Raw genomic sequence first — 24,821 nt, 5'->3', positions numbered from 1 at the left:
GTTACTTACAAAACGAGGGGACAGAGGTGTCAACAGCTTGATGATGCAGTAAAAAGTGATGTAGGACCTTCTTTTGAATGTCAGATTGACAAAGGTATTGTGTAAATAACAAGAATCAATCCTGAATGCATTTTAATATCATCAGCATAAAATTAGCTACATGTCTATCTATTACAAGGTGTATTAAAGGGTCATTGTCACATATTTTAGACTCAAAATTTAACCTACCCTATAATAAATTGTCTTAAATTGCTTGGGCATCATTCAGATTCCAGATATCGACATTACGTATTTCTGTGTTTTTAAACCCCTGAGAACTGTTAGTGCTGACATCCTCAGGCAGCAGAAGGGGGATAAATGAACTAATCACCTAGTCCTAGAGCTGTGAGCTATCCTCAGTGGAAGGTGACGTACAAATATGACAGTAAACAAGACATCTTTGTTAGTTTCAAGTTCAATTCGATATCACAGCTGGGGAAGTCAGTATTTACTAAATAGAAAAGATTAAATTAAAGGGGACACTGACATATTAAAGGTGTTAAAAACAATCATAATAATAAGTTGAGAGTACATCAGTGTCCTTTTTAATTACCACAAACAACTTGGGTCAAAAGGTTCAAAAATTAAAATAATTTTGCATGAATTGAAATAAATAAATCCATAAAATGGCCTCTTTAAATTTGCACCTGCAATTTGGTATAGAGTGGTGCACACATCAGATTTTAGTCTATCAGTTTTCCATGTACATTCAAATTTTGCACACACAAATAACCTTATGTGTAAGTGTATAGGCGAGGCTGGGGCCTTCTTTAAATATAGGGTCCTTTGTAGCCTAGTAACTGAAAAATTAAAGGCTGGATTAATATTTATTTTGCTCCATAAATATGCATGGTGCTTTACTATTATTTGTATTACAGTAGCACTTAGTAGCCAGGGCCTGTTGTGATAGGCACTGTACCAATATATAACAAAGAGACAATTCTTGCCCTGAAGAGCTACAAGAATAAAAGACACATGGTCCATGCCCCCAGATCATATAATCCAAACAGGAACTGATGATGATGGAAAAGGTGAGGGAACCTAGAAATCTTACTTAATCAGGCTCTTGGCACACAAGGACTGGGGCATTGTAAATGGTACCAATGTCACTAGAAACTGTACAGGGGTAGCAGAATGGTGCCCTGGCTCCTTGCATCCTCCTGCACTATCTAATGGAGGTGGACTGGCACAGGGATGATGCATAGTGCATCTTATTAAAGGACTTATCAGATGCCCCTCCTCAACACTCCCAGTGGCATTGTACCTTCCTTAGGCACAGTGCTTCCTGGAGCTGCTGTCAATATGTATCTCCTTCTGAGCTCCTTTGCAATGCAGTTTCCTCTTTTTCTGTTATACTAATGATGCAAAAGCATTACACTTTTTTTCTTTCAGTACTAATTGAATCACACTTTTTCTGTTGTTAATTGCAGATGAAGACTGTATTAATCCAGGAGTTAGATACATTACAGAATCTCTTATTAAAAATCTGTCCAAACAGGAAAATTTGGCATATGTAAGATCACTGAATCTTTCTCTTGCTAAGGATGGGGGCAAGAAATTTAAGGTGGGTTACTGCAAGCAATTTCTTATTAACTATAATTCAAAATATTATTCAAGTTCTATAATATTTAAAAACATTGGCAATAATGATTAGGAATACACTTTAATTAGATGAGAAGGGCCATAGTCTACCCTCGCTGGTCCCAATTCTACAACCACTACTTGTGAAAGTAAGAATTATAGAATCAAGCCATCATTGTACAAATTCCTATTGACACAATTAGAGTTTCACATGTGGAACAAAGGTAAAATATGGCCATATGTTTGTGTAACTGGTAGTGGAGCCACTTTGTATTTTTTTTTTTTTTTTTTTTGGCAAGTAGGCCTTTCTGCAAATGACACTGGTTTACTGCAGGGCTAGTACCATCTATAGTTTTCCATTCTTCTGCAGCATGGAAAGCTCAGATTTGAAACTCTATACTAATGGGCATAATAATGATTTGTAGTGGCTTTTATGAAGACATAATTCTTACAAACAGAATCCTGCTGTTCTGAATGCAAATACATGTACCATGTTGTATTAACAAACTACTATATGTAATTTGTTCTCTTTTTAGTATATAGAAAACTTGGAAAGGTGCTCTAAACTGGAGGTACTAAATCTCAGTCACAATCAAATAGAGAAGATTGAGAAGTTGGATAAACAGTTAAAGCTACGTGAACTCAATTTGTCCTACAATAAAATCAGGTAAGCAAAAACTCTGTTTTTGGTGTGGATGGAGAGTGGAAATTCAAAAGAGTTGAGATTCTGTTACTTCTTTTTAAAAAATATAAAGTGTTCAGATGCCACAGTAAGGATTTTGGTATAAAATTCAGTTAGGTATATTTAAAATATTTCATGCATTAATATTAACAAAATGTTCCTGCAGTTTGTTATATGAGAATGGAAAAGATTCACCTTCAGAAAAGAAAATTGAAAGATTAAACTGAAACAGTCTTCTCATGCAGCCAGTGCAATGCACTCATTAAACTCCTATTCTCTTTGCCACAAAAGGGTAGCTTTCACTGTTTTGGGAGGAACTTACTTTATTGAAAAAATGCTGAGGGGATAGTGGATGGGAATGAAAGAGCAAACTTATCCATGCCCCTCTTAGTTTTACCACTGCTAAAGTAGACTTATTAATTCCTTTTATAAGAGCCTGGCTTTGCAAATGCAGTAGCCACAATAGCAGTAAAGAGGTTAATAAAGGAAGTGTGCAGAAGACTGACTAAATAGTATTTCTACCTACTGCAATGATGCAACGTCCTCTCTTAAGAGGGTTAGAAAACAAAATGAAATAATGCCATAATAGTAAAGCGATATATTATAAAAATCTGGTTGTACACATTGTTTTCCAGTCAAGTAAGAATATACATATAAGATTACATTCTATTTTTGCTCGATTACAATGTACATAATTTAAATGACTCCTTAGGTTATTACTTATTTTGTACTTTTACTATGTATTTGAAACATATATTTCAAAGCAGAATTAAGGTTAATTACAGAAAATGAGTATTTGGGCTATTTAGGCACTTCTTTACTGGTGGCTATTCCTAAACATATGGTAGTCAAAAGAATAGGCACTGAAATAGTAACCACTGTAGGAATCAACGGCAAGGATGTCATAGCATACATTTTTCTTTTATGCCTATGGCACCATAAAAAACAAAACCTCTAGTATGTTCTAGCTATTTAAAGTTGTTCGGTATCTTCATAAAAATATAATGTGTTCTTCACACTATAATGTCTTCTGGCTGTGCAGAAGCCAACTTGCTGTGTGTTCCCAAAATAAGCATGGAAGATATTTGTATTCACACTATTAAAAACCAGGTGAAAGGTATGTTATTTCACATATTTCTTTGCTTTCACTGGTTTTTGACAAACTAATATACTCACTGACAGACCTTTCAGTATGCCATATGATCAGGTAAACACTAAATATTACACAAAGTATGCAAAGAGTCTAAATACAAAATTTACCAGAAACGAATATATATTACAAACCACTCCACCCCTTGTGCAGCACAATGGGTTAATGTAAAGGGATAACAGCAGTGTCCATAAAGTACCACTATATAAGGCAAGAACCTTGGACCCTCTTCTTCCTCTCTGACTTTTGTTGATAAAAAGCCTTTTTTTTTACAGTGTCTTTTTACGTCACATGCATACTTGGATTTGCAAAATATAGAAGTGCTTTGTGACCATGATTCTGACAAGAAAGTGGAACCCCACTGTGGAAAAAATGGTAGTTATTATGTATATTGAGGCCAATTGAAAAGTACTTACAAACAAAGGTCATTTATTTATATATTCTCGAAGGTTGATCTCTTTTCAAAAGAGAAACATTCTACTGATCATTACTTTTTCTTTATACTGTGCATATTCCACATTTGAGAAGCTACAGTACAGTCACATATTTTATAATCAAAATTATGATGTCTGGTTTTTTGCTTCTGCTTGATTCAAGTTTCCTAGGGCTGATTCTAAAATGTGAGAGAGAAGAAAATGAATGTATTAAAATGAAACTCTCAAGATATTTTCATCATTTTAATTAGAACATTAAAGTAAGATGTAAGATACTTGATGGGTAATACAGAGAAACCTGCAATAAAGTCCAGCTACAATAGGCAATATCTGTCTTAACTAACCACTTTAAAATATCTCCAGATTTTCAATACAATTTTGTTTGACTACCTCCCTTAAGCAGCCATTTTTGCTGGCTTCTTTAGTGATCAGTTAAGAGGTTTCAATGTACAAATCCCTGAGGCCATAGCTACACTGTATATATGATTTGCTTCATGATGTCTAAATTTCATTTCTCTTGTTTCCAGTAAAATTGAAGGTCTAGAGCATATGCAGAATCTACAAAAGTTGAACCTTGCAGGAAATGACATTGAGCACATTCCTATATGGGTAGGGAAGAAATTAAGATCCCTGCGCATCCTTAATTTGAGGCAAAATAAAATATCATCAGTAAGTGACTTTAACTAGCAGAAATAATTGTCAGAAATATTTTATTTTTAAAAACTTTTGATATTTAACCCCTCTGCACTGTACATAAATTAACATAATTAGCAACATAAAAATTACAGGCTATCTGGGGGAATGATATAATATAGATTTTCTGTCTACCCAATAAGGCTACTCACTGTGTACCAGGAAAACTCTCCCTCTGTCACAAAGCACTCACATATACAACTGTTATTAGTCAGGGTAACATAAGACTTTGCAAGCTCCGGCAAGTCTTTGTGGAAGTTGACCAACTTCTCCCAAATTATGGGTTCAGTTTCAGTTCTTCATGATGTGTGCCTGACTCTAATTAACATAAAATAATTACATATGTGTTTTGTGGGATGAATGGAAGTGATTAGCATTTAAAAAAAAACTTCTTAAATGAGACATGATTAGATTAATGTCCGTGGTCCCCTTTGCATACTCTGCGTCAGTATGACTATGAGTAGGGCTCATTTTAGTGATAGTAAAGCTCTTGAAGAAACCATTCTGCTATGGGCCAAGATGGTCCAGCCCTCTTTGAAAACAATTTCACAGGATTGGCGTTCCAAAGGCACCTGGGAGTGGAAGGTTGTATTTCCCCCCTAATGCCCCTCCATCTGAGGTGACATCTACTTGGGATTTCCAAGGTCAAGATTCCATAACTTTCTGTCAACTTCCCATGGGTTTCTCCCATACAGAACACTTCAATTCCATAAATGTAGCTCACAATTTGAGCTCTGACACTGCTATATAATTTTGGTGGGGGCATCGTTTTTGGAAATTACATTGTTGTATAAACAATAAAATGCAGCCTTCACTTAAATTTAACAATGTATTTTATTTAAAAAGTAGAAAATGGATGGTAGGGGAATGATTGTGTTTGGAAAGATGTCTAATCATTATACCTTTCTCTTTGATTTAGCTCCATGATATAGCTAAGCTGAAGCCATTAAAAGACTTGACTTCTTTGTTCCTGGCAGACAATCCAATTGTAAATCTGCCTCATTACCGCCTGTATATCATATTCCACCTGCGTTCACTGGAAAATCTTGAAGGACAGCCAGTGACAAATCATGACAGACAGGAGGCTCTTGAGAGGTTTAATTTAGGTAATCAGGATGATACGTTAGAGCTATTGTGAACTATACCAAATCTAGAAGTTTAGATTGAAAAGCTTTGTAATTACTGATATCATGATTTCATATGGATTTTTAAAATTAAGGTTTAGGTACATTGCTAAAGTTCACTGCCAGCCTCTTGTGATGTGACCAACTATGTCATCTAAAAATTCTTCAGAGGTCCTCTAAGAAAAAAAAGATCTTAGCTTACTCACAGTGTCAAATTCTATTGCAGACACAAGAAGAATTGTCTTTTATTTAAATGCATATTTAAGAAGGCTGACTTTATATATCATAAGGTCACAAGTTGTAATAAATCATGTCACATATGGAAAATCACAAGCATAGTGGACTTGATTCTTGGTTATTCCGTTCCTGTGCTTGGGACAGGGAATGGGTGGACAAGACTGGTGTAATTTAAGCTTTGCTTCCCTTAGAAGCAAATAAAAGCTGAAGTGCAGTATATTCTGGCTAAATCCCTGCCATGCTCCTAACTTTGGAGGTTGGGAGAAGGCCAGCATAGAGCCCTTATACCATCTCTTCACTGGCTAAAAAGATTCCCTGCATAAAGGATATGTTCAGGGGGTCATTTCCACCAACATTATGATTCTGTTACACTGCCAGAGTAATATAAAGGAGCCTTAGTATAATTGAGACTCTTTCCCTGTATATGCACATAGTGATAGCTGAGGGGAAAAAACTAGAAAGGGTTTGAAATTTTGGTCTAATTGGAAATGCCTGTTTAAAAACAGGATTTCAATTTTTGTAGATCAGACATAATTCTGACTTGCATCTAAAGAATGAGACTTACGTGTAAAGCACAATATAAGTAAAACAAGAATAATTCAGGAAATTATTTTAGGTATTTCTGTAATAGATTAAGGCAGTTAGTATATCTATACAAAACAGCAAGAGTCCTGTGGCACCTTAAAGCTAACAAATTTATGTGAGCATAAGCTTTTGTGGGCAGATACCCACTTCATCAGATGTATATATGTACCTGTGTGTATATATATTTATACAGGGTTTTTTTTTTTTTTTTTTTTTAAACATTGAGAAGCATACTTGCTACCAAGTTTCAGATCGAAGAAGTAAGTGGAAAATTTTTTTGGATTCTTTTGTTTTGCAGAAGAAATAGAAAAGTTAGAAAAAGATTTAGAGAAAACAATAAAAGAGATGGATGACCTTAAAACTAAACAGGTCGAAGTGCTTGAACAACTTCAGCATCAAGATGAGGTGAACAGATCATTAAAACAAAGTACGCTGCAACAGAAACAAATTTACAAAGAACTTGAGAGGGACCTGGATACCAAAAATGAATTGGTAAATTAATAATTTGGGTTAAAAATAAATTCTGAAGAAATGTTTTTGAAAATCATTTTGTTTCACTAACAATAAATGCAATATAATGTGTGTTTAAATGCTTGGGGATTTATGTTTAAATTTTTATTTAGATGATTCAGTGGATTGGAAGTGGGATATGAAGCTTTTCTGCTACAGGGCAATGCTTCAACTCCAGGCAGACTTTTCTGGTAGTAACAAGTTCTCATTCAACAGGTCTCTGGTATTTTGTGTGTCGTGAGTTAATGTTATTGGACTTGTTCCTAGTGGGGAAGATCCACATTACCAAAGCCACCATTGATACAACTGGTAATCTTGGAGCAGAAGCCAAAAATGGAATGGGACAGAGAGAATTAATTCACTGTAATTAATCTCATCCCACCAGGGTTAGGCAGAATGGTGAAGCTGCCAGGAGAAGTTTACACTTCCACTGCCTGTGCTGTACCTATATTGTGGATAAAGACAGAACTTCAGTCTCCATTGTTGTTAAATCTTGCACCTTTCACAAGCACTACACTGATAAAGTCAACAGTCCATCCAAATTGCTTAAGACTTACTTGAATGGTATTATTCTGTTAGACAGAGAATCTAGAGCAATTTATATATTTAAGAGGTGGCTGACTAGGAGATGCTATAGGGAGTCTTTGTGGAAAAATTGCCATTTAAATTTTGCAGCACCTCCAGTTGGGGAAGAAGCAGGAATAATAACTCAAACTGATCCAGTCTAGCACAAAATATTTGTATCCTTCGTAGTCAATCAAGCCCTAGAAAGGCCTCATACTGCAAAAGGCCAACCAATTCAGCATAAACACCCATAAACAAAACCTGTTAAATGACCAAGAGTTACAGATCCCTGCAAATGAAAACATGATTAATTCTATCCAGCATCTGTATGAGTTGCTCTCATAGGCACAAGTAAATTTGCTAAACAGCTTTAATTTGTATACCCACATTTCAAAACTGTTGTACAGATTTTCAATTAATGAACCATATTATTTGCCCCTTCTGTATCTCTTTCGCTCTCCGCTTACATTTTTTACTCTCATTTTCTGCTCCTGTAACTTTTTATCCTGCATACAGGTCAAGTGGCCCATTGAATACCAACAAACACATGGACATTTGCTTAGCTGTCTTTCCATTTAGTTTGTCTGGAAATAGGCCGTGTGTGATGTACACATTTCTCATGAATTAAGCCTTTCAAGTTGTAAAATTGAATGTTTCCTATCACTTTAGTATTTAAAAAAGCTAATCTTTGTTTGCATCTAGTCATTTTTTGTTTAAAACTTTATGTATCAGTAAGTGGTTAAGTTACTCATTGCTGCTACATTTTTAATGTACTGATGATTCTGCACTGTTTAATTTTTAAATTGCTGCTGTAGTAAAGAAAATAATCCACACGATACCTTATGTTAGTAACAGGTGTTCGTCACTGGATTCTTGTTCATCTTGTCATATCTGTTATTTGCTTATATCTTTCTCACATCATCCTAAGAGCCTGTATTTGAAAATTATCTTGTCTTTTCATTACTGAGTGAAAAAAGTAAAATTATCAAAAATATTTAACTTAACATCTGATTTATACATATTCATTAGGCATATCTGTGAAATCGTATTACTTAATATTCCCTTTTAGCTAATAGATGAGTAGAGCTGTACACTTGTATAAGTATGCCCAGTATATTGTCTACCAAACAGCAGCATATTTCTAAAATGTAGTTCTCAGTATAGTGAGAGTTTAGCAGCATATATTTTACAACTTAACCCAGTTATCCTTTGGATGACAAATTTTGCTTGCTTCTTTCTCCTTTTAGCTGGTATCTTGGTTTGTCACAGTTCCCTTTCCACTGAGCCTTTATTCCTCACTAAAGGTAGTCCCCTTGTACAGTGATTTGCACAATTTTGTATTTTTGCATAGGCTATGCTTGCATGGTCACTAGTGTCAATTTTTAAATAAAAAAAAGCTACAATGAGACTAGTCATTTGCTTAATCTGCTGTAATTATTCTTCCTAAAACATTTTCCATTCTGAATGTGACTAAAGTTTTGCATGATACTAAATACTTAAATTTCTAAACCTTTCATTCAACCTTTCCCTTATTCCAGTCTATTCTATATTTCTTTTCTTTTCCTCCATTAGTCCTACATTCTGCTGTCTATTGGAGCCTTGCTGCATGCTCTTCCTCAGGTATTCAGCATAAAAAGCTGACCAATAAATAAATACAAATCACATGATGGACCTTTGCTAAAAGTTTAAACAACATAGGGTTGATATACATTGTAATAGGTTGAAGTTGACTTTAAAAGTATTGTAACTATCTTTTCACAAGGCAGTCAGTTTAATGTTAGGAAGCTATGGGTGGTATATTTCTTGCTAAATGTGTCACCATTTGATATCAGCACAATTTAAGTTCCTCTTAGCACAAGAATGTAAAAAGAAAAATGTAACAATACTGGTGTATTGTATTAATAGCCTTATCATTGTTCACTAGTTAACACTCTCTAAAACCTAAAGTAATTTTAACACCTGAAACTGTATGCAATAATTTCTTATTCTGGTTTGTTAGACCATTACAGAAAATTGACGTAAAAATAATTAATTGATTAGATGTTTGATTAAGTTAGTTATTGACATACTTGTTTTTTGAGACCTTTAGTACATTGAGTAGCTATATTTGCATTTTCTTTTTTGTGAGGAATATGAAATGTAGATTCAAAGGACCTTCATGTGATCATTTGTGTTACAACAGTTGTTTGTTTTTTGTCTGTCTTTTGTTTACAGTAATTTAATTTTAAGGGAAAATAAATTTTATGTCGTCTGTGATCAAACCTCATAACTGTTTCTGTATAGATGCTTTGCATCACTGTACAGTTAATACAAATACTGATCAATGCTAATGTATGTAGTAATTCAGTATGGTAATTTGCTAGTGAAAGTGACTCATGTTTTATACTGACATTAGCTAAAGCAGAAGACAATGGAGTTAACCCGAGCATGCCAGAAGCAATATGAACTGGAGCAGGAACTGGCTTTTTATAAGATTGATGCCAAATTTGAGCCATTAAGTTATTTTCCACCAGAGGTAAGTATTTAAAAATAATGAGTTTTGTGTGTCTCCCCTCTGTTGCTTTGCATTCTACTGAAACTAAAACAATGAGGCAGGGCATGTTATTTACTGTAATTTTAAACAGATTTTGCTTCCTAAATAGCTACTGCTTGTCATTTGTGCAAATTAAACTTTGTTTGAAATCGCAAGTTATATATTTTTCCCTGCATGTTTTCTTGAAAGGCTTAAAGTCAATATTTTGTAATGTTAATATTAAGTGGTATTTAATTTTAAATATTAATAATAGCTATATATTTGTTTTGGCTGAGTAGAGCTAGTAAATAGATCATTCATTCTTACTGATAATTATGCAATGGATTTTTCCCACTTTGAGCTTGATTCTGTAGCCCTTACTCACTCTGGGTGAAAATCGGACCCTATTGAAGTCAATAGCAAAACTCCCATTGACTTCAATGGGATCAGGATTTCTACCCACTCTTTTACTTACAGGTTGTGGATTGTACAGTTGGGATGTTCTCCTTTAGACATTTGTGGGGAAGGAGATGGCACAACAGAAGAATAGAAAGATCAATGAATGTTAAATACTACTACTTGTTAACTACAAATGTACAGTTATTGAAAAATTCAAAAGGGTACAGTGTGGGTAAAGTTAAGGACACCATCAATTAAAATCATACTTCTGTTTGAAATTGTTTACCTTTTTAGTGTTACAAGTATAATGTAAATTCCTATAACTGTAGGAGATTAGCAGTCAACAATTCCTTGAGTTCATTTGACAGACGTTTTTATATGGTCAATTTCACTGAAGTGTCTGCAGGATTGTAGCTTTAATCATTTTTCTCCATGTTGTTTGTGTGGGTCTGTCACGTGAAGTATGGAAGAGAAACATTTAAAAAAGGAAAATCCAGTTGAAAAATCACAAACATTTTCAGGGCAGGTAGAACTTATGAAACTGCATTTAACTCTTCGTATATTTTTAAACTGTCTGAATTTCAAGTTGGTGGCTCTTTATATATAGGTTAAATTCAAGTGTAAATGTACAAAATTATGAATTACTTTTGAAGCCTCAAAGCATTTACTGTGTATAAAAATAATTTAATAAATTTGTTTTTCTTGTCATGTTTCAGGATGTTGAACTTGATGATGCACCTGGTGAAAGCCCTTACATTGGTAAAGCCAGGTACAAGAGAAACATGTATACTGGAAAAGGTTACATTGCTAATAAAGCTCAACAAATACAGATTGGAAAAATAAAACCAGATGAAGAAGATCTACATAGGAACGAGCTGCTTAAATTGAAACTCCATCAAACTGTAGATGTTCAGCTAGAAGATAAAGAAAAAAAGATTCAGGCTGGTAAAGTTTTAAATTTTCTCAAGCAAAAATATGAAACCAGTTTCCTTTATCTGAGGTCAGTGAAATGTTTTGATTTTATGCTGAACTTCCCAACAAACTGCTAAAACTTCACAACTGATGTTGCATCTATATCTAGCATTTTACTGTATATTTAGCCAAAGTGGCTAAATTTCAACATTACCATCAAGACAAAAAAAGACAAAAAAAAAAAAGAGGACTACAATAAATTATTTTGAGAAATTAGTATGAAGGGACTTGATAAAATATTATTCTTTGATGTTTAACTTCCAAAAATGTAGTGTTAAGGGGAAAATTCATTTGCAGATTTCAAATGCACTAGAGAGCTGATTTCTCCCTCTCTTTTCTCCCTACCCCCAACTAAGTAATATAAGGTGAATACAATTAAAGGGGAAAAAAGGTTAATGCCATTGTACTGCAGATAAAATGCTGCATTGTCTCCTTCCATGAAAAAACCCATTGGCTGGGGGGGTGGGCAGAGGCACGACAACACTTAGTGAATTTCACAGTTGTGAATTACCTGACAACAGATGGAACAGGTTTTGGGGGGTCAGTAGAATTCTCCCAACCACATGGAACTTCCAGATTTTCAGGGGCTACATGGGTTTACATCTTTGCACTGTTGCGTCTCCTTTTACCCAGTATCACCATGGTTTCAGCAAGAGTTTTGCTGCCATTGCCTGAGCCCTGCAGGGCTATGCAGTAACAGTGGTAGGGGCTGCAGAGAAACAGACACTGCTTGATGTAGCATTGATTCCCAATGGGACAACTGGAATACCATCCAGGAAAGATGCCATGTTAAATAGCCAGTCTTGCAAGCCCACTGGAGCCCTATTTTCCCCAAGGAGCACTCTGAGTAGTTTCTTTAGGATGAGGAGAGAATGCCAGGAGGGTCTTTTTTTTCCTTTCCCATTTCCATGTCCTCAAGGAATTCTGTCTGAGTTGGCTGGGCCAATCTCAGCCAGTTGTAGAGTTCATTAGGATAATCAAATAAAGCAATATATTGTATATTTATCAAACATACTAGGGAGAAATCAAATTAAGAAAATTGTTACGATTAACTATATGGCAAAAAGTAATTGTGAAAAATCTTATTCATGTGATGCTTTGAGATATAGCAACTTTGCTCATCAGGATATGTCTACGTAGCAGCTCGAAGAAGGCTTCTCAGAACACATAGACAGACACGCTCTAGGACTATTTGAGCTAGCACACTTAAAATAGCAATGTGGCTGTGACAGCATGGGTGGTGGCTCTGGCTAGTCTCCCAAGTATATACCTATGGGATCAGGTAGGATTGTATTCAGGCAGCATTCATATCCTTAGAGGGAAATAGTGTAGAGAGGATACGGGGGAAACAGATAATTTTGGTATAACATTGATATGTATTATTAAAGTGTGTTTTGATTTTTTTTTTAATTATTTATTAATTTTGCAGCCGAAGGAAGATTAGCAGAACTACAAAGTGAAATAGTAAGTGCAGAGCAACACATTTTAAAAGCAAAGGAAGAACTTAAACAACTGCAAGATGCTGTGGCTCAGAAAAAAGTATGTAAAATCTAACAACAATATGAAGATAAATAAAAATGTTTGAAGCAATGTAGGCATAGAAAATGTAATAATATGCTCCTCCAGTTTATTTTTTTTAAAGTGTCTATACATATGTGGATAGATGTCTCAATTGTCAAGAAGTCTGATTAAGACTAGATATCTTTTTTCCCCTCGCTTTACTTTCCCTTGGAATTTTAAAATGACACTCAAATGAGGCTTTTAAGATAAATATTCAGATACCAGGTCTCGGGGGTTTCTTTGCTCATTGGGCCAAAGTTACAAAAGTTGGAGATTCCAGACTGTTTCTTGCCAAAGAAACAACAACATATTCCTATTTTCATAGCTAATTTGTGAGAAATAGTACTGTAAGCATTTGTCACCTGAGCAAAATAACCAGGCCCAAGATGTCAGCAAGCTGGAGTTCCTCGCTTGCATCTTAATTTAGGTTAATGCAATCTATAATAATAACCCCATGTTTATCAAATATACCTTTAAAAAAGATTCTGAATCAGCTATATATTTCAAAGCTTACTTAGGTGTTTTTCCATGCTTCCACTCCAGATTTCAGACGCAGAAAAGGAAAGTCTTCAACAGCAACTGAGTGGCAAGATACATCTCCTAAATCAGCTACGAGAGGAAGCTTTGGAACTAGAAAAACAGATGGAACAACAGAAGCGAGAAATAGGGAATAAGCAAAAGGAGATTGAAGAGTTGCAGAGTTTTATAGATTGCATAGATCCAAAAGATCCAAGACATGTAAGTAAAGTACTAAAAATAAAGATGGAAACCTAGCTTTTCTATGTCAGGTTTTTGTATTGAGGTATACTTTTTGTTAGTTAAAATTCTGAAGCAATATTTAACTAAAACCGAGTTACATACTTTTATAAAGCATAACTTCATACTATTTTAGCAATATTTTTAGCTTTTGAGCTGCTTATAAGATAATTGCTTCCTTTAGTTGCTTGGTATTAAAGACGTGTAATTACCACAGAATTTAAAAACGAATTCCACCTTAATCAAATATATTTATGGAAGTAGGGTCCAGATTCTGAAAAGCATTTAGGCTTCAAACGCCCATTGAAATTAATGGAAATTATGTATCTAAATCCCTTTTGTGGATTTAGGCCTAAATATTCAAATAAAAATGTTTACTTTTTTTAGTTAAACCACTTAAACATTAAGTTATAAGATGTAACTATTTTCATCTGTGGAAATTTAAATATTCTAGACAAGTTACTAGAAAGTCATAGAAGTTATGGCATTGTGTTCATTTTTACCATGTGCTGCATTGTATCTGTAGATGCTAAGACCCCAGTTCTGCAAAGAGATGTATTCAGGCAGGCCCTTGCAGGAAAAGAGGTTCCATGCAGGTGCAAGGGCCTACCTGCGTGCATCTCTTTGCAGGATCAGGGTATAAGTGGTTAAGCCACTGTTAAATAGGAGGTAACTGTTGCAGCTCCGTAGTTAAAAGTCCAGACCCTGCAATGAGCTTTGCGCATTGGCATTGTGGGAGGTCTGCCTTTGTGGAACATATTGCAGGACTAGGGACCAAAGCTGGAACCAGGCTTCTATTAAAAGCTCTAATTTTGACAAGAGTAATGTTTATCTGATTCATCTTAAGGAGGACTATATTTCTCTCCCTCTTTTATATCCCCCCCCCTTAATTGAAAGTATTTTCAACATGTTACCACAGAGATTAGGTGTCATTAAGGATTGTGTGATAATGGGAGACAGACACACAAAAAAACAGTACAACTATTTATCTCGCACTTGTATTAGATTATTGTTCTGAAATAGTTGGAGAACTTTAGGCCTGAATATTTTTAAGCTAAGAGCCTATTCCTTCACTAGGGTGATCAGAAAAACCAATGACTGAATTCAGTGGGCACTGGATCAGACCCTTACAGTTAATGGGTCAGATTCAAGACCCCTCTATGGCTCCTTTAATGCTGCTCCAAGAAGGCAGGATCAGGATCTTTCCCCCATTTGCAGTGATAGTACAACTGATTAATTTCCTTTGCTACAATTGGCTGGAGAGGGAATCAAGATGACTAGAGGCAAAGTTTCCTCCTGACTGCTTTCTCTCTGCCCTTTATTTGTGCATGCTTCTGCTTTCCTACAGCAGCACTGGTGGTGACTGTGCAATAGGAACATTATGCAAAGAGGTTAATGCACAGTTGCCTTTCCAATTTCTGTATTGGACCTCGTCTGTGCAAGATTAATGTTCTTTAGCTTCCCCTTCAGCAAGGGGAGCATAGGGAAGATTTGCATTATAGAAGAAATTTCAGTTCAAGAATGCCTAGGAGGCAAACACTGACATTCCAAGAAATCTATGTGGATGGACCTGTTACTTTTATCCATACTCGTGTCCAACTTCAGTGAATATTATGTACAACTGGTTTAAATAGAACTACAGTGAGTTTTAAAATGCGTCCTAAAATCAAATCTATTCTAAAATAAAAGCTTTTCAGATTTGCATTCCATATCTATTTTCCATTTATATGAATACACACAAAAAGTATTCCCATGTCTGGTCTTTGCTTTCATCTGAGACCCAGACTCCTTTTAAAAAAAATCTATTTCAAATCCGCAGTTAAGAAAATAAAATAGGGAGGATTGTAACATTCTGTGTGTTTCAGAGAGGAATCAGCTTTCTGAAGAGGACAAGCCCAGCCTCTTGTAGAGTAGACTGACTGTTACTAACTCTGCAGTCAATTGGCTACATACACAGCTTCCTGTGTTGTGATTTAAAGCAAACAGGGCAGAATACAGCTTGTGGAGACAAGTAGAGATCAGAGAGCGTGTTACTGCTCTAGAGCCAGGACAAAAACTTGAGTGTCTGCAATTTCCTATGGTTTCAAACCACATTCTTACCAAAGTGTAATCGTCGGAATAGAGAAGTTTGGAGGAAAGAGAAGACAGAAGAGAAACTATGTTTCATTTTAAGCTGCTTTCCATCATTTAGATTTCAGTTCGGCATTAAAATGAATTCTAAATTAGGGGTGGGGCTTTTTGCACATGACTTCAAAAGAAGAAAAGACAAAGAGAAAGCTGTAAGTGTTTGTTTTTAACAATCCTCTTGTGACATTCAACAGCTGCAGCAAAATAATCATTCAAGAACAGCAGCTGTGCTTAATTTTATTTATTGGAACTATACTTTGGAAGTTAGAAATTAAATTAGACTGGATTTTTTTTTAAACGGGTGACAATGTTGAGTTACAATTCTTAGTATTCATATTACTGTAACTTTTATTTATTTGCATATTTTAAAAAATACTGCATATTACATGTATTCCTGACAGACTGCAGTTTTGTTTAAAAAGTAAAGCAGATATAAGTTAAGTAAATCTTATGTTGCTTTAATTAAAAATTAAAATGGCTTGCAATGAAACAGCTTTCAAAAAAATTATTCTGAAATTTTAGCAAAGTTTTAAGACTTTCATGTAATAAAAGTAAAGTGTGTATGTTTGGGGCAGGGACATACAAGAAATTGCTGTTAATAATAAAACAAACTATGTATAATTGGAGGCATTTGATATTGTATGAATTGTTTGTAAATGTTTCAATACCAGTAAATATGTAGCACAATTTTTATAGCCTTTAATTTGGTTTTGTTCGCTATTATGCTGCCAAGAAGTGTTTTGTTAGTACATTATGGCCAAATTCTGAGAGATACTGAACACATGAAACTTTGGTTGAAGTCAATGGAAGTGGCAAATGCTGAGCACATCTCAGGATTTGGCCCTGTGTTTGTAAATCAGACTGTCAAATATAAACTTATTATTAGATTAGAGGCCAGTGTTCAAGCAATTATAGTAAAGTATTCTGTAGTAACTGACTACATTCAACCGTGCAAATAGTTTATACAGCTCAGGTTAGAGAGAGACTTCTATCAGTGTTTTTAGTTGATATTGGGCCACCACAACTTACAAGAATGTATCATGTAGATTTAGAAAAAATATTAGGAGCTCTATGGAGCTTGAAATCTTGTCTCCTTTTAATCAACAGTAGTTTGTCTAATAAAAGATATTATCTCACCACCTTATCTCTTTAAAAAAATAAAGATATTTAGAGGTGAAGACAAAATTGTTAGACTATATGAAACGTGGCTGACTTGCTAGTTGTGTTCTGCACTGTCAAGTAGATGACCTTGGTTCCTTAGCTAATTTCTTCCCAGGCCATAGACTGCTAGATCTGTGGAGATTGCTGCTCAGACCTAGAGGAATAGAGAATGGATGAATTCATTGTGTTCCTCAATTACTGAAGAGCAGTATTAATGGGTTTTGAAAGAAGTCTTGTTTTTACTTTTTTAGCTGAAAGGGGTAAAGTGATGAGAGTTAAAGTTGGGAAAAGGGCAATTCTCGGAGCTGTCAGAGATAACCTTCCCACTCTGAGCAGGAATGTGGTATCTTGAGGGGTTTTTTTTTTTTTGTTTGTTTTTTATTTGTTTTTTTTTTTTAAAGACTTTTTGCTATATAGACTTCAACTGTCTGAGATGAGTGTCCAAACATTGTGCCATATGGGGCGGTAGGGAACAGGAAATAATAAGCTATGAAAGGTACAAATTGTTGGTGCGGTTCGGTTCCAACATTGGGACACTTTAGAAGCAATGAGCCAGATAACAGATTTCATTTAATATATTTTTTAAATTCTTACCGATATATATGCAAAATGTATCTCTTTAATCCACAGGCTCACATGACGGCTCAGAAAGCAAATAAAGAACAGCAGCTTGACATGATGAATAAACATTACAAACAGCTTGAAAGTCGCCTGGATGAGATGCTTTCTAGGATTGCTAGGGAAACTGAGGAAATTAAGGATCTGGAGCAACAGCTTACAGATGGTAAAGAGCACTGGTTTTGTTTGTTTTTTAAAATTTGTTTCCTTCAGAGCATTGAATCTGTGGATTATGTTTTGTGTATTCTAACAGAGGAGATACAAGAGGGTTAGGAAAGGATTGACAATGATTCCTAACTGATCTAAAAAGAAAAAATGGAATGATTCTGAAATGTGTTCACTTAGAGGAAAAGAGCTGGAAAATACAGGTCACCAAAACGTGTTTCTTCACCAAGGCTTTCATTAGGAAAGAAATGTTGTGTTGATAAAGGGGTGTTACAGACACAACACAGAAGATCAAATCAATGATCAAATCTTCATGGAGAGAGCAAGTAGCAACACTCTTCCCTGTCACATGGAACAGTGTTTCTAAATCTTTTAGGTAGCAAGTACCTCCTAACTACTGAAAATTTTAATAAGTACCCCAACACTCAGTTTTCCACTCTGAGAAATACAATCTTTTTCCCCTTTACCGCTGGACGACTGTATTTCTCGTAAAGCAGGAGAGTTCTGAGTTCTGCAGTGCTGTGTGGCTGTGGCAGATCACAAAACCCCCTGCTGTTTCTCCTATCCCTCCTCCCCTTCCTCCATATAGGAGCAAAGGTCAACGCCAGCCAATCACTATGGCCTGATGGCAGGGTCACTTGGTGTTCTCCTCACACGGGTGGGAACTTGTGAGGTATGAGCAGGCACAAGCGGGCCACCAGAGTGGATAGCAGCGCTCCCCATGGCCGTCCTTAGGGGGATGCGGGTTTGGGGCAAATCACACTGTGTGGGCCACCTGCCTCCCAGCTGGGATCTGGGACCGGGTGGGAATCAGGCAGCTGCCATTTGGCTTCCCCAGAAGTCGGCAGCTGCCACTCACCTCCCTTCACTGAGCTTTTTGCCACGCACCCCCTGCCTCGCATACCCCACAGGTTGAGAAACTATGATATGGAAGATTCAGATCTCGCTCTCCAGGTTGAGCGTATTTCGGCACTTGACAACATCTTTCGCAGCCAATAAAAGAGAATCATGGACATGCCATAAATTAGTAGCCTTCAGCAGTAAGAATGAGGTGATCCCTTTTCTCCTTATATAAATAAGTGACATCTTGATAGTTCAAGTGGTCTTCTAGTTACTTTTACTACATGTTGATTGAAACTGTTGTCGGAGTCAGAACTTATAGAAAACTTTTACAAGGTAGAAATGTTATAGTCTCTGTTGACTGACTGTTACGGGATCCTCTAATATCACCATCTGCATGGAAAGCCTCTGTATCATATGCATTGATTTGATCAGTTCAATTTTGAAACTTAAGAAATTCCTTTCATTGGTATTACTATATACAAGATGCTATAAATCACTGATATACGAAAGCCTAGCTCAAAGATTAAATATTTTCAAATACTTATTATTAAATCTTATAATCACCATTACTGTTTAAGTGAATTGAAAGGTAATGCACAGTGAGCTAAGTACTTATGCTCGAGTTGTACAGGCATAACATCTTGAAGGCAATGTCCTTTGTTCCTGGAGAATATTGCCTCCTAAACATCTCTCAGAATTCCTTGTTGGCCTCTATTGAACATAAGTAGTAATTCTAGAGGGGTGTTTTCTTCCCTAAAAGAAAGAGCGGAAATCTAGCATCAATAAGAAGAAAAATGAGAGCTCTGGCAGGGGTGGGAAATAGAAATATTATATGAAATAGTGTTTAGTTCTACTTCTGTGTTGGACAGTTAATATATACAGGAGCCTCAAATAATTGGGGGCTTTTTGCTTTTAGATAGTGTGTGGTTTCAAGCTGCTAAAATAAAAAGAAACATTGCATATTAACATGATACTGATTTTGCAGAAAGATTTATACTGAGTTAATATAGAAATGACCTTTCCATTTTCTTTATAAATTAAAATATCAGAAAAATTAAATAGTTTAATCCTTGTTCCAGTAAACTAGAAAATGTACGCTTAATATTTAAAGCTGTTCCAAATCAGGAAAATATTTAGTGCACAATGTTGAAGGAGGTCAAAGAGGGAACAGTATAGAATAGTAATATGTGTCTTAAATAGCTGCATATTAACCTAGTGGTAATGTCACATCAGGACACATTTTAGAAAAGAATTTTTTTGAAACCCTAATTATTGTTTCTCTAGAATTAGCTTTTCCAAATACATAAGAGGTTGCTCTAAACTTAGTCCTTGGTAACACACACAAGTTGGTTCAAGTAGTAAGTACAGTTGAGTCACTAAGTAGTAATGACGTGAGTTGTACCAAAAATCTAATACTGCAAAATATGGGGGACTTTTTTAAAAAGAAAAATCTAGTTTAAAAAAATTAAAGTGGAAAAACCTTAGATTTAGCTAAACTGTGTTCCCATCTTCAAAACTGCACACAGACAGTTTATGATTGAACATTGTTATTTTTCTCCTTTGACATTTTTGATGTCTTGTATTCAGAAGAGTAACAGTATTCAGGGACTGCCCTGGAGGATTAGGAACACCTATTTTGTTCATCTTGTATTCCTGCACCAATATATTTGAAATAAAGAGTTGTCTTGCATACTCTAATTCCATTTTGTACCTTTGTGCAGGTCAAATAGCAGCAAATGAAGCACTGAAGAGGGATTTAGAAGGTATTATCACTGGGTTACAGGAATACCTGGAGAGTGTTAAGGGTCAGGCCAAGCAGGCCAGTGATGAATGTAAGGAGTTGCAGAAGGATAAAGAGGCTTTGCTGCAAAGATTGGCTGAACTGGAGGGGGAAAGAAATCAACTGGAAATAGTTGCCATGGATGCTGAAAACATGAGAAAAGTAAGATTTAGGAATACCTGTGTCTTCCCAAAGATAGATTCCTGGGAATAAAAATGGAAACTATAGAAGAAACTGAATTCTGAACTGCAAAACAAAATTTTGCTGGATCAAATTCTGCTCTCTTATATGGTAACTTCAGTGGGAGTTAACAGAATTGGGCCTCTAATATTTAAAACATAAATGGCAGACAGGAGATTATTCTAAGGGGCAGTCAATGTATATTTTGTGTATTTTCTGATGGTGGAATTCTCCCAGAAATCCAGGCTTAGACTTTTTTCCTCCTCGGACCAAAGGCTGATTGACACTGGTAGATCATGATAAGCTGCGCTGGTGCAAGTTGTTCCAATACCAGTATGGCACATCTACACTAGGGTTTGTACCCATGTGGCTACACTGTTGCAAAACAAACAAGTGTAGACAACGTCTTAGATTGAGAATACCCTATTCATTTATTCCAACAACCACCTTTTCCACTCTCTCTCTCTCCACCTAAGGAACCCTTAATTTTTTAATTGCACTTTGTAACACTTTTCCTCTACTAGTAGGGTGTGCAATTAAGTACTTCTGAGGGTATCAAAGCTAGTCAGTGAAACATCCCACAGGAAATGTTTTTAGAATGATAAGTACTAAACAATCATTCTCAAAGCCAAACATAAATGACCATCACAGCTGAGCTTCCTCAGCCCAGAACCTGAAATAACTGAACACTGCCATACTCAGGTTTTCCACACCAAATAGTTACCACCTAGCTGGTGGATAGGTCATCCAGTTATTGAAGACTAATTTTATTGTCCTGCCAGGAGTAAAGTTAGACTTAGGAGAAACAAATATTTGTGGCTCTAACCTGTAACTTGCTCAATTGGCATTGTGTGCGGGCTTTGTACAGTGCCTAGCACAATGGAACCCTAGACTTTACTATTATATTTTTAAATATATTATAGTTATATTTGAATGTCAATTACAGCTGTGTAGCCCTAAATGTTCCTGACTACAGTGGTCATGAATGGTACCTTTACTCTACTCTTCTAGATGTGTTATTAATTGTTAATCCTTGCGAGTCAGGAGATAGGATTTCCTGGAGCACATTCCCTGGCTGACAGTTGAATATGATGCATTTGCTAGCATCAAGAAATTAACTAGAAATATGCACAAATATGCATGTTTCTGGGTTGAATGTATAATTTCAGGAAATTGCAGAGCTTGAATGTGTACTCCAAGAGCAACGAGAAGTAAATGAATCTCTTAGAGAGGAACAAGTGGATCTCAGTGCATATGAGGCTGAACTGGAGGCTCAGCTGAAAGTCAGAGATGTTGAAGTCAATCAACAGAAGGAAGAATTGGAGAGACTAAAACGACTTAATCAGGTAAGAATAGAATTACTGTGACATCAAATGAAAATAGTTCTCCTTCTTTAAAGGGTAATCTAACTTGAAAAATTTAAGTGGACTTTACTCGGTTTATATTTTGTTTTTAGGAGGGAAAAAAGTATTTCTAGATCTGAATCTGGGAAGAATGAAAGTTCCAGGGAAGCTATTCTTAACAGCTTTAAAAAAAAAAAAAAAAAAAAAGCTCTGAGTTCATGATTAAAAAATTCTGAATATCCATATTTTTTATGAAAACATTTTTGGCTATTTATAACACAAACTTCAAAATCCAGTTAATCCAGCTTTCAGATATACTAACAGAACTCCTACAATGGATATTATGCACATTAGAAAACTTTTCCATCTCCTTCTTTGTTACTATGATGAAAGTCTCCTTTGTAATAGTCAGGAATCCCTTTCTTTGAAAGAGATCCCCTTTTAATGATTTAAAGTCATGTAAGTAGCAAGGAACTTCAACAAATATGAATGATAATTCCTTTGTTAATAATGGATCTAATTTTTGCATTCTGTAACTTCAGGTTTAGTAAAATGTCCCTAACGTTAAACTAGCAATTATGTTTCAAAGGCAATTTGTCCAGTCTGGTTAGCAGTTGCCATTTTGATACAATTTATAACTTTATCCGAAAAGCAAGTACAGAATATTTTTGGGCTCTCCATGGAGATTATATTTTGAATAAAAACAAACTAGCTATTGTGGCTTTCCAAAAATATGGCTGAAAGAATATTGGGTACCCAAATTTAAAGAAGCATCATTACAGCAGTCTGTGAAGTTTAGTATAGGGCTTGTCTGAAAATTTTCTTTACAAAATTTTCCCCATCTGGGGATCCTGGCCCGTAGAGAATGGGGATACAAGAAGCCAAATACAGTTCCCATTTTAAGACAAAATCTTTGAGTTTTTGATAAACTAAATTTCCTTTGGAAAATGTTGACATTTAAAAAAAAATTTCATTAAAAATGTCAACAAGGGTGGGGGATTAGGATTTCGTACCAGCTCTAGTTTAGCACCTTTTATAATTCAGTTAATTTGGTTGTTTCAAGAAGTACAACTGTTCTTGTTCTTAAATCTGAAAACTTTCTGATTATAGATGGAACATTCAGCCCTGCAAGCTGAACTTGAAAAAGAAAGGCAGGCATTGGAAAATGCTCTTACCAAAGCACAAATATCAGAAGAGAAGGAACAGGAAAACAATAAGCTACTCTCTCAGCTCAAACAATTGCAGGTTAAATACTTATTCATTTTTTATCTCATAATTCACCTGATACCTGGGATGCCTTTTTCCCCCCTTAAAGGAAAATTAATACAGATTTTCCTCCTCTATGTCCTCAGCATCTGTTTTGAAATCAAAGTAGCACCCCTGACTTTTCTTTTCTTCCTAATGTTAATACTTCTAAACCAAAGGCCCCATGTTGCAGTCATCATTCTTCTGTTTTTGAAGTCTGGATGGGGCTATCAAAACTGTTCCATGATATTCCAAGAGATTGGTTGTTGTTTTATGTAAAACATGTCCTTCCTCCCAGCTCAGTGCATGTGAGTAAGAAAGAGGCTTAGTTATTCCAGGTTTCAGAACTGCTGAGCACACTTGGTTTCCATTAAAGTTGAAGAGAAAAATATCCTGCAAGAGAGAAACCGTATATCAAGAGTCTGTTGGAGTAGATTCTAGTCAAATCAGAAATTAAATTAAATTGGAGGTTGACTTACTACCTTACACTTCTTGTTTCCTGCCTTGGGGATAAATGTGGAAATGTGTATTTGTCTTTCTGTTGTCTGAACAGGTATTCTTTAGGTCCTGCACCATAGGTGCAAAAAGAAGTTTCTGTTCTCCAAAGTAAATAGTCAGCAACTGAGAGCCTCAGACAGACAACAGGGATGCAAAAGGAAAGGGCCAGTTTTGTAAAGTGCAGACTGCTCCTGATTCTTGCTGAAAATTAGTTATGTTGGCTTAACTGAATAATTTTGCTCTGTGTATTATCTTTGTACAAGTCTAATTGTTGAAATTAGTGGCCATTTGTTTTTTCTGAGAAGTTTCTCACTCTTAATTCCTTGAATGAAATGAGAATTCTATAGTTTGCTTGTGTTATCAGCTTCTTTATGGCAATAAGCTTAGCTTACACAATATATTTTTTACTTCATTACACTGCTAAGAATGAGATGCAATATAAACCAGCCCATTCTTGAATTGGCATCAAAATATTTTCAACATTTAGGAGTAATTACAAGGAAAAGATGCATTTCATATTGGGAAAATGTTTTTCAGACTCTATAAAGTACTGGAATTTAACCCTTTAAATTTGGTTTTACAGGGAGATAATAACGTTTTGAAACAACAGCTTAGAGATCTTCAAACTCAGCTAAACCATGCAGTTGACAACATAATTCATCCTGAAGAAGTCACAGCTCGTGTAAGTGAGCTCAAGAGAAAACTGCAGACAGGAATTGGAGAAATTAGGTGAGTAAAATAAACTCATCAGTAATATCATTTAGTGAGTTGGTATGCACAGATCCACGTATATAGGAGTAACAAGAGAAACACTCTTTCTCCACCTTTGCATCTGACTTCAGCTCTGACACTGGCCCAAACATGACTCTTTTGCCATGTCCTGTACTCCATCCTCACACACCCCACATCTGTACTGTTAAATATAGTAGGTGGGTGGTCCTGCCACAGAGCAGGAAGTGAGAGAGCAATCCTCTGCTCCACATCTGCATAAATATCCTATGTTGGCTCAGGAATCATAATACCAATCAAAAAGTAACCATTAGGGAAGTGCACTAGTTGGTCC

At 35.6% G+C, this 24,821-nt stretch overlaps 1 protein-coding gene across 2 annotated transcripts in view; it reads left to right on the top strand.

Annotated features, from left to right (window-relative positions):
* Nucleotides 1-24,821, top strand: part of CNTRL (centriolin) — a 51,215-nt gene continuing 26,394 nt past the window's right edge. The window contains exons 1-16 of one of the 2 annotated variants that reach the window (XM_067541793.1): nucleotides 1-94; nucleotides 1,470-1,603; nucleotides 2,157-2,287; nucleotides 4,414-4,555; nucleotides 5,499-5,685; nucleotides 6,824-7,017; nucleotides 9,172-9,219; nucleotides 9,995-10,114; nucleotides 11,227-11,455; nucleotides 12,912-13,021; nucleotides 13,586-13,780; nucleotides 17,717-17,870; nucleotides 20,434-20,654; nucleotides 21,842-22,018; nucleotides 23,126-23,260; nucleotides 24,342-24,487. In XM_067541793.1, coding sequence (XP_067397894.1) covers nucleotides 4,436-4,555; nucleotides 5,499-5,685; nucleotides 6,824-7,017; nucleotides 9,172-9,219; nucleotides 9,995-10,114; nucleotides 11,227-11,455; nucleotides 12,912-13,021; nucleotides 13,586-13,780; nucleotides 17,717-17,870; nucleotides 20,434-20,654; nucleotides 21,842-22,018; nucleotides 23,126-23,260; nucleotides 24,342-24,487 — 2,036 coding nt within the window. In that variant the 5' untranslated portion in view covers nucleotides 1-94; nucleotides 1,470-1,603; nucleotides 2,157-2,287; nucleotides 4,414-4,435. Of the gene's footprint in view, nucleotides 95-1,469; nucleotides 1,604-2,156; nucleotides 2,288-4,413; nucleotides 4,556-5,498; nucleotides 5,686-6,823; nucleotides 7,018-9,171; nucleotides 9,220-9,994; nucleotides 10,115-11,226; nucleotides 11,456-12,911; nucleotides 13,022-13,585; nucleotides 13,781-16,047; nucleotides 16,078-17,716; nucleotides 17,871-20,433; nucleotides 20,655-21,841; nucleotides 22,019-23,125; nucleotides 23,261-24,341; nucleotides 24,488-24,821 lie in introns of those variants that run through there. The other variant, XM_067541792.1, reaches the window with a different exon arrangement.

The sequence above is a fragment of the Emydura macquarii genome, unplaced genomic scaffold (assembly GCF_026122565.2).
Source record: "Emydura macquarii macquarii isolate MOO-44397 ecotype Brisbane River unplaced genomic scaffold, CSIRO-AGI_Emac_v2 contig_691, whole genome shotgun sequence".
NCBI classification, from domain to species: domain Eukaryota; kingdom Metazoa; phylum Chordata; order Testudines; family Chelidae; genus Emydura; species Emydura macquarii.
This window is presented reverse-complemented; position numbering and strand designations above follow the sequence as displayed.